Source organism: Papaver somniferum, chromosome 9 (genome assembly GCF_003573695.1).
Source record: "Papaver somniferum cultivar HN1 chromosome 9, ASM357369v1, whole genome shotgun sequence".
Classification (NCBI taxonomy): Eukaryota; Viridiplantae; Streptophyta; class Magnoliopsida; order Ranunculales; family Papaveraceae; genus Papaver; species Papaver somniferum.
Window position 1 is genome coordinate 4,130,468 of NC_039366.1, and position 10,336 is coordinate 4,140,803.

General features: G+C 37.1%; 2 protein-coding genes and 1 pseudogene across 2 annotated transcripts in view; 1 reads left to right on the top strand and 2 right to left on the bottom strand.

Annotated features, from left to right (window-relative positions):
* The window catches only part of LOC113311186 (uncharacterized mitochondrial protein AtMg00810-like), a 1,765-nt gene extending 1,545 nt beyond the window's left edge, over positions 1–220 (top strand). The window contains exon 3 of the mRNA XM_026560035.1: positions 191–220. Coding sequence (XP_026415820.1) covers positions 191–220 — 30 coding nt within the window. The remainder of the gene's footprint in view (positions 1–190) is intronic.
* A 90-nt stretch (positions 221–310) lies between these two features.
* Positions 311–2,300, bottom strand: LOC113311187 (annotated as a pseudogene).
* A 6,664-nt stretch (positions 2,301–8,964) lies between these two features.
* Positions 8,965–10,078, bottom strand: LOC113309338. The gene is made up of 2 exons (XM_026557762.1): positions 9,940–10,078; positions 8,965–9,823 (listed from the first exon to the last, which is right to left on the bottom strand). Exons 1-2 carry the CDS (start codon positions 10,025–10,027, stop codon positions 9,207–9,209), a joined length of 705 nt encoding a protein of 234 aa, XP_026413547.1. The 5' UTR covers positions 10,028–10,078; the 3' UTR covers positions 8,965–9,206.
* Positions 10,079–10,336: the final 258 nt, after the last annotated feature.

The window sequence follows — 10,336 nt, forward strand, 5'->3', positions numbered from 1 at the left end:
GTGGGTGGGTGTTAACACAGAATACAGGTGTAACTTAGGGTCATCCTGTTATCTATAGACTGTATTGTATCTTAGTATATCTCTTTATTTACTTGCCTAAAGGGCAACTGTGTAACTCATTGATTAATATAAATACATGTCCTCAAACCCTGTTTAGGGTTAAGAGTGATCATTACCTTTTACCTTTCAGGTTCTTGCATTGAGGATGAAGAATCAATAATATGTCAGCCACAACAAGTTTGTTGTATTACTCACCAGAGATTGCCTTTTCCATGATTCCAGTGGGTGTAATTTCACTTAAGATCGAACCCTACAGGAAAAGTTTCAACAAATTCTTTGAGAACCCACTAACCAAAGCCACCCCCTTTTGATGACACAAAACCGGAGTTGATCCAGAGTCTCGAAGGTTCCAAAACACAATCTCTAGCACATTCATGTATCCTTTCTTCCTAAACTTCTTTTGTATCACCTTGTAGTCAGTCTCCCAATCATCCCCATAGAACTCCTCCTCATGGACCTCCTCCTCACGAACCTCCACCTTATCCTCATCTATATCCTCATCTAGATATTCAAGGAGCGAAAACGGATTTTTGTTACTTTTATTATTCTTATTTTTACGATTATAGTAAGTCTGGATACTATTTTTTTTATTCATCTTATTATTCTTATGTTTTTTATTATTCTCATACCCTGAAGCACTGTCGAACTCCATATCGCTAAACACAAAAAGCCTCTTTAACATCTGATCTTCCTTCAATTTTCGTGCCACTGCAACTTTCAGTATTATGTCGAACACCTTATGGAAATTAATTGTCATCCCCCAATCCATCCGTCTAATGAACGCCGTCTTTGATTTCAAATCGTCATCTTCAATCTCGTGTAACGTGGGGTTTTGGTGGAAAGTGATAAGTTTTCCTTCCATGGTTCTTCACTCATTTCTGATATTAACAAACCAAGAGCAACAGAGACTTCCAATTGGCGTTCCACACATACTACCAGATGCATCACAGATTGCAAGCCAGTCATTTAACTTTCCAATTTTCGACATATCATCCCCCCATTCCACGCCATTGAAGCTCCGCAACATTACAATCACCATCTTCTTTATGATCATACAAAGAAGCAATGATCTCATGAGGTAACAATGCACCAGCAGCAATCTTTGTCTCTCCTTTTGTAACACTCTCTAGATACTTATTAAATCTTTTTTCATCATGCTGTTTGAAGAAACTCTTGTAATTTTTCATAGCAACAGATGAAACGCGATTGTACGGAAACACTTTCCACATCTTAGAGCTCATGTAAACTTCAGGTAATTCCAACACTTCCCGTAGAGGAACCAAATACTCTTTCCTCAAGAGGCGACGAATTCTATAAGTATAATGAGCCTATTGGATATTTTCATAGTCAGGATTTGAATTACGGGGAAAAATTCTTCTAGCAATACTTTCACTTAAAAGAGTAGCCTTATCGAAACAAGAATCTAAAGAAGGACACCATTTGGAAGCTAAACTGATCTTACCAAACTCACCAGAATTCAAATACTTCAAAACAGAGATTAAAAATTCGGCAAAAAGATCAGATATTTTATCATGCAAGTCTTTGTACTTGGTATCTTTTACATACCTCTCAATTGTTCGTTTCGACAACTCAATAGCATTTTCATTCCCAGTCTTCATCTTCTTCGGATCATCAACGTTTCTAGAATCCGCTTTTACCTTCTTCTTTTTATTCTTTTTATTAATATAAAGATGCTTCTCAATCTTCCATTTGCTCTTTCGTTCATTTCGGATCTCAATCCCTTCATGTAATCTGAAGAGAATCTCTGGTAAATCTTTGAAATACCCAAAATCGGCCATAGCTTTCAGATTCATAGCTAGGGTTTTAGAATGTTTTTTATGAAGCCATAACGCCGCGGTGTAAAACCCTTCTTTATCTGATTTACCAGACCCTCTCACACCTCTCAAGTTACATATCAACTTCAGAGCTTTCAAGGGATCATGTTTCCATGCTGATTCTAATCTTTGGGTTACGCTTTCATGTGGAGTATCGGGGACTACATGGAAGAAAAAATCAACTAATGGATTTTCACTTGAAACATATGTCTTTGATCCTTTCTCTGTAAATCCTCTATTACTACCACTACCAGAAGTGTCTCTAGTTGGAAAAGGAAAAGAAGAAGATCCAGATTTCCTGCTATCGGAATAAGAACCTGATCTCCTGTTTCCAGGTGAAATAGTTAGGCCCTGTATTGATGGAGGACCAATGAGTTTAGCAGTAGCAGCAGATGATGAAGACATTGTGATGAAAAAGTTTAGGGTTTTTGAGAATTTGTTTTTTCCGGTGCAAGAGTTTCCGGAAAACTTGTTAACCCTAAATAGTTAACCCTAAATAATCCAGTTAACAACATGGGCCGTGTACCTGTTAAAATCGTTGGCCTAAACCGCCTATAGCAGTCACGGTGGCGCTGCGGCAGATTTGCCCAACACCGCCACTGACGGACCGTAGTGCAACACAAGCTAATTTTTCATCCTAAATAGTATAAACTTGTTAGTTATATCTCTTCTAATGGTGTGGTATTACCAATGCGCCTCATATTTTGTCATCCTAAAGTTTGATTAAGGTATTCGTAAGTCATTTCTTTGCAGTTGACCAATGAAATACAGTAATTACCTCGTATATTCCCATCTCAGAGCGTCAACCCCTATAACAACATATTAGCTAGGATATCATCAATCTATAAGCTACCCATTCATGTCAATTTAGGTGGAAGAATTTTCAGGCCTCTCTAGGTATTTATACGATGGGAAAATTAGGGGGAGACCCAAAAAGAATAATATTCTCATTGTCAAGTCCACAATTAAATTTAGGTACTGTGACATCCATAATTATTTCCGTGACACCCATAATTATATGAAATTACTAGGTATCACCTCGGTCTACGGCCGGGGCTCAACCTTTTAGAGTTTTGTTTATTGTTTGGTCGGTCGGCCAGTGTCTTTCCATATTTTAGTCCATCTATAATAGTCGGGAGTATATTTAGTTAGTCTGGTCAATACCACAACGGTCCTGATATTTAGTTGGTCGTGTCATATTATAACGTGTTAGTTAGTCGGGTCACAATAGCGTTTTCAATTAGGCGGGTCATAGTAGCCGGATGAGGCCGGGGCCGTGGATTAGAAAATTTAAAGGAAAATATGATATCCCCATTAAAATTAGCCGTGATTAGGTAAAATCTATAGAGTCTTCAAATTAATATTTGTTTTTTTTTGTTAAAATCAGAAAGGATATTTATAGTTAGTGCATGAAAACTTTCAAGGAAACCGACACGCATTAGGAAATGTTGATTCGAGTCACATAAGGAAATGTTGAGTCTCGTTTTGCACCGGGCTGGGGCATAATCCCTGCCGTCTAAAACAAAATATTAAAAGAAGATCATCTCACGAACCGACGGACGTAAATATCTCTCAAAATTATATATATGTCTAAAGCGGACGTATGGATAGAAATCTCGCCAACTATCTTTCCCAATCGTCGGATTGCCGAAATCAAGGGCCGTCTATTACCCAAGACAGACATCACTTCTTTTCATAACATCCTTATTATTACTTCAAAGTCATATATTCTTATATCGTGGCATCAATCCCGAACGTCCAAAATAATAAAATCCCCGTCATATATACAACAGACGGATGTACATTTCGAGAACTAACGGTTCAAGCGGCAGAATGACCAAAGTCAATGTTTGGATCTGTCCCAAGGCTAATTTGTAATATGCGTGAATCTAATATCTCTATACATGGTTCTAAAATTTTACACAGAATATTAGTAAACTACACCGAGTTTGTTTGTCCATTTTGTTGTACAACTTTGTCTCCATTCAGCAATTTGTACATTTGCATCCTCAAAGGTCTGATTGACCGAGTAAAACTTTTAGGTTGTTCATTTTTTATGTTTTTGGGCAATATTTTATGCTTGCTCCTCGTGCTTTCTTTAAATTGCAAATTAAATTATGTCATTGGGTATTTAATTTTGAAGAGATGATTTCATGAGGTGCTATTCGTGTTTTTGAGTTCGTGTCTATTTGGTAACATTTTCTTTTTGCTTTGTCTTAATTTGCTGCAAAAGGAAGAGAATGAAGCACTAGGTTGCACCCGGGTGAAGCTTCCTGCCCAACAACTTTCTCCAATTCCTTACTTTACCTTACCATAACTTAGTTAGTTTAACTTGATACCTAGTACATATATAGATACTGTGATATTGTGTTAATGTCCTACGGCTGTCTACATTTTTTTTGAAAAAAATTTGCGATTTTTTTGCATTGGTTTCCTTTTTTGTTTTTTGTTTTCCCTTGTAGATGAAACGTAAGTATCTCTCAAAACGTAGTCAGATAAGGAAATTTGAATATATCCCTCTTCCATATTTTTATTAGGAAACGTAGTTAACGTGGTAATTTTTTCCCGATATATAATGGCCAAGACATCTTATTATGGAAGCATAGTCAAATCAGGAAACCCAACAATCCGACGGACGTCTATATAGAACATATAACGAATCGATCCACGCCGTGGGATGACGAAACCGATGGTCGGATTTATCAGGCTACACACACAACACTTCTTTTTATAATGTATGTATGACGGATTATGCATCCGGGGTATAATTGGTAACGAAACATGGATATAACATATCTAAAAATCCGCGCCTTGGATTTTTACAAATTTTATATCGTTGGAAATATTTTTAAGAGCGCTACGCAACGAGTACAAACAAGAATATCAAATTTTTGTTTTTCACGAAAAATCGGAGGTGATCATCATTTTAGACAAAATTTTCGAAAACTTGATACATAACCATTATGCAGACACCAAAAAGGATGCATAACGCATTATGCAGACGCATAACGAATTATGCAACCATTTTCTCCATTGCATAAAAAATTATGCATCTGCATAACAAAGTTATACATCTATAACAAGTTGTGTAGCCATTGTATTAGTGCATACATAAAAAATAGATCCATAATGCATTATGCATGTATTTTCTCGATGCAAAATGCATTATGCAGCCGTATTTTCGGATGCATAACAGGTTATGCCTCTATTTTCCCGACTGCATAACATATTATGCAGATATTATTTTAGGTGCATGACAAGTTATGCAGTCTTTGTTTTTGTTGATTTTAATAGTGACAAAAAAGTTGCTGCATAACGTGTTATGCAACCCTTTTCTGGACTGCATAACAAGTTATGCAACAAATTTTGTAGATGCATAACAGGTTATGCAACCACTTTCTCATCCGCATAATAGGTTATGTAGTCACTTTTGTATATGCAATGCAACCATTTCTTTTATTTCACCCAACTATCGGCCACATTAAACTCTCTCCATATTCTCACCGTCTAGAAAGCTCAGTCAACCCGTACACACTGACTCTAAAGCTGCCATAACTCATTCCCGTCCAAGGTATTGCTTTCATGTCCGAGCTCCAAAAGTAGCAGTTAGATTTAAAGCTACTTTTGCTTTCATGTCCGAGTTCCAAAAGTAGCAATCAGATTCAAAGCTTGAAATTGTCTCCATTCACGGATGAAGAATCATGATGAAACTGCACATTTTGATCTCCTTCTTTAGCTGATTCACTTGTTCAGTTAGTTTGTAAATCTCATGAGACTAATATTAGTTAAACTCTAAACTATTGTTGTCGCTGCTGCACGTGAAACTGATCATATGAGACCCCTCCGTTCATCACCTAGAATGGGTCTCACTGTAGTTTTCACTTATACGATTTAATGTCGACCCCAGTTACCCAACCAGTGTCAAGTATTCTGCAATGGAATTGTAAGATGGGAAGGCCCATGATATGTTGATTTTGGTGGGCCGAGCATGATCAGGCCAGTATTAATGCAGTTACGACCCAAGAAAATCACTTATGCTTCCTGCCTTCCTCCATGATCTCGATAAAGTGCTTTCCTGGCTTTTCTTCCTTGGGAGAGAAAGTTTTCATGTGAACAAAAATCTGGTGGCACAAATTTGCTGATTACTCGTGATCTTCCACTGTGACACACATGGAGTTTCAAAGTCTGACAAGTTATCTGAATTTCCAGTGTGACCCATAAAGACGACAAAAGCAATGGTGTGTACGGAACCACCACTATCCCCAGGGCCGGCCCTGAGCCGAAGCACCTGAAGCATGGCTTCGGGCAGCACAAATTGTGGGGCATCAAATTTCTTTTCTTCTTCCGGTTTTGCGTACAAAAAAGACAACATTAAACTTGGCATAATGTGTGTAATATTAACCCAATGCAAGCGTAACAAAAGAAAAAGAACAAACTGATGTAGAGAGATTCATGGCAAGACACTGCCGTGATTGGCCATCGATCGTTTCTAAGAATGGTAAGTGCTTTATTAGTTGACGTATTCACACAGTTACAATTGGAATAAAAGACATGAGTTTTGGAAGGAATCAAAGATTCAAAGACATGCAGGCCAAACTTTAGACACTTCCGCTTTCTTTTTCACATTCTTTCCTTACCTATGGAAGAACTAAGAACATAAGGGGAAAAATAAAGAATTAGGGTTCTTTAAACTATACAAGGTAATCACTAATTTTTTTATCTAATTATTAATTTAGTGATCAACCTATGTTATCATGTTTAGATTTTAATAAGCTACATTTATCTTATATAATGATTTTGTTGGTTTGTAGGTATGCCTGCGGGTTCAGAAAGAAAGCAGCCGTCGGATCTCAAAACAGAAAAAGAAAGTAAAAAAAAAAAGCCAAAAACTGGTGAGTTAGCAAAAAATAATTCTAGTCCTTTAAATAAATATTTGATTAAACCTAGTGAATCTAAAGTCGAAGATTTAGATATGATAGTTGTGTTAATGTCTTAAATGAAGCAAATGTCGATGGATTGTCTATGACATATAGCCATTGAAAGACAAATAGCCAGATTACTTGATTACAAGCCTATTATCAGAGAATATGCTTCCGAGAATGTCCAACGAGGAGTTTTACACCTAATCGTATATTTAATATAGCGTTCGTGTTCATCTTTTTATTCTATTATATGCATATAATCCTAATTTAATAAAATAAATCGTCATTTAGTTCACTTACAAAGTTAAAAAGACCAAAATCAACACTTCCTGAGTGAAAATGACATTTAGATTTTGAACTGTTTAAATGGACAAAAATGTAAAAATAGTCAGGATGTAAACCGTTTCATCCTACCCATTTTCAAATACTTTTTCTTATTTTTAATTTACATCAGGATGCATCCAATTTCATCCTTGCTATTTTTTAAGTTTAAGTCAGAATGAATCCAGTTTCATCCTTGGTATTTTTTTGGTGTCCATTTCACTCATAATAATTTTTACTCGTCCGTTTGAACCATGTTTTAAAAATATTTGGACAAATGACCCATTTTCCGACTTCACTTAGGGGCATGAAAACCTCAGGGCCGGCCCTGGTCTATCCCGTTGATATTACTTTGCTTAAATGCAATACAGTCGTCAGTCGAGACTGTCGAATAATAATTACTAAACCATACCCGAAGGAATAGCAGAGTGCCGCACACTAGATTAGGATATATAGGGATTTTGACAGTTTCTATACGAAACGAAAGAATACTGCTGCTGATGAGTTTTAGCTGAGTTGCTTAGAATATTTCAATTCAGTTTTATGCAATCTCTTTATAACGACGGTAAACCAAAAGCATTTCACTGAAATGCACAATTTTGTGATTCCTCGTTAAGGATGGAGTGCAGTTGCATTTTACTTCATCCCTATTGGAGATACTGATGTTAAATCTGGCTTGTCGTACTTGATAAAACTGACAGAAGCAGTGATGTCACATACTACCGAATCACCACCATCCATCCCATCAGTGTACTCTGCTTTAAATATAAGGGTTCAACATCGATATACAGTCGTGGGACATTTTTTCTAGATATATGTATTTTGTGGTCCTAGAGGCGTCGCACTTATTGTGCCGATGGGTACAACAATAATTCATTATTTGTGATAACAAGTTCCTTCATATCAGGGTATTTGTTTTAGGCAAAGAATGGTGGGTACTTGATAATGGTTTGATGGTATGTACTCTACATAGAACAAAAAACGTGAGTATCAAATTCAGGTCATTGGTATTATCAGCCAATGACTTTATCACTGTCCTGCAACGTTAGTGATTTAGTTTGTTTTATAGAGTTTTTTCTAATTAGCAAGTCCATTACGATTCTCATTGCCGATTGTTTCGCTTTGGGAAGTTCTGATATTCCCGACAAAGTGAGTGCATACCTAAATTTATATTCTTTTGCCCTGCTGCAGCTGATTTGCTCCCATTCATGATATATCTTCCCATACTTGAGGGCCAGGTGTAAGGTGAGTTCGTGGATCTCAAAGAGCCTATGCAAATCCCCGGTTGTAAGCCTCTTCAACCAAGGGACCTAGTTGATCTGGTTAAGAATCGCAAGACTGATGGGTCTTACACCATGCAAGCCGGTTTCTAATTATGCTGAACTATGGAACTTGTGGAAGAAAAGAGGAAGAAGAGCTTTTGGAGGAAGACTTGTGGAGGTGTATGAAATTGTTATGCTTATTAAGCAGACGCTGGTTCTTTGATTTTCGGATAGGGATGTGTTTAGCAATGTTTCTGTTAATCAAATGTTATTTCATTGGGATACAGTAATTTACCTGTAACTTTTGTGAATTATGTTCCTAGTGTACTTATTTTTCTTTTAATATTCGAAAATGATATATACACAATGAAGTTTATGCACCGTGTGTGAGGGAGGAGTGAGACCAATTTCTGCTCATCCCTATCCCAATGCAGAAAGGGTGATCTTTCTGCGGTTGGATCCTCTCTGGGTGTACACTTCGTTTCGTTGTGTATGTAGCACAGCCGTTTAATATTACCATTCCTTTTTCAAGAAAAAAAATCATTTTCTACAGATTAACAGAAATTGAAACACACGGTACATTGACATATCGCCTTCAATTGAAATACAACTACGTGCATCAATTAATTAAAGATGAAACTCGTACACCTGACCTACACTACATGCTGCTTATTAAAAGCATAAAGATAGCTTGACTCATCTCATCCCATCAATTAAACTGCAGCTAGCTAATAAGTGGTGATAGTGTCACTACAATATATATTATTCACTGTATTGCTGCGAATAATAGAAACCAATGGGAGTAATTAATCATGACAAGGTAATAATATACTCTTGCAGCAACAACTACAAGATTTGAAAAAAAGCGCACATCCCAATCTCTTCACGAAAGGGCAGTCGGCTTCGCATATACTTGTTGGAGGTGTTGGGGGAGGTGGAGAAGGCACGGGCTTTTGACAACAACATTGTTCATACCAGGTAAGCGCAGTCGTTGTATTATGACCAGCAGCGACACACTCAGACCTTGCTCTTGTAAGGCCTTTCTCTTTACATTTTTGTTCACATAGAGGTGTATCGATGCAATGTTTCCCATCATGGTGTTGAAACTTCTGATATGTTTGGTTACCCACACATATCTTAAAATCATATGGCGGAGGGCCATTAAATTCTGATGCAGAAGGAGGAAGGGTTGGTTTTTCTGGAGAGGAGGGTGATGCTCCGCAGCAACACTTGCAATTGAGGGTGGAAGGTTTACTTATAGAGCACAAATTCGTGCCGCTGACCATTGAAAGGTTTAAGTTTGTACACTGTGAAATACACCAATTTGTACAAGTGTTGCAGTGCGGATCGGAAACTGCAGTCGTCTGTGAATCCATGTATATATCTCCAGGTTTACAGATATTCTCCCACGCCGATACCATGTCTACAAACAAAAGCAGATAACGTTATAACAACAATATTAACTTGTGAGAAGAAATATTAGAAGATTCAAATATGTTAGAACTGGTTAGATCGGCTTGTAGAAAAGATTGGACTTGCCTGCATGGACAACGATACATACAACTAGTGCAACGACACTAAAGCTGGAAAAGAACCCGGCGGATCTTTTCCTAGTTATTGCTGCCATCTTCTCTGCTAATTCGACAAACGAGCTACTCGTTTCCTGTTTACTAGCAGCTTTCGTTTGGATGTGTTTTATGTCATCCTTATTGCTAAGCTAGCTATTTATACATGAGATTATCTGAGTTGTGACTTACTATAGTAATAAAACCACATGCATTTTTGCTGTGTTAATGTGCATTAACTCCAAAACGTGCCCATGGTTTACAATTTGTAAATAATTGATTATTTTTACATGGTGGATACCTATAATAATATGGCCGATAGGTTGACAAAATTGGACAACTTGAACAAATTACAGGTCCCAAAAGTAGTT

What these genes read in the sequence shown, in the direction of transcription:
- LOC113309338 (XM_026557762.1), bottom strand. Translation starts at nt 10,027, where the DNA reads ATGGCAGCAATAACTAGGAAAAGATCCGCCGGGTTCTTTTCCAGCTTT. An exon ending in ATGTATCGTTGTCCATGCAG is followed by an intron (nt 9,824 to 9,939) that starts GCAAGTCCAATC and finishes TTTTGTTTGTAG; the next exon opens with ACATGGTATCGGCGTGGGAG.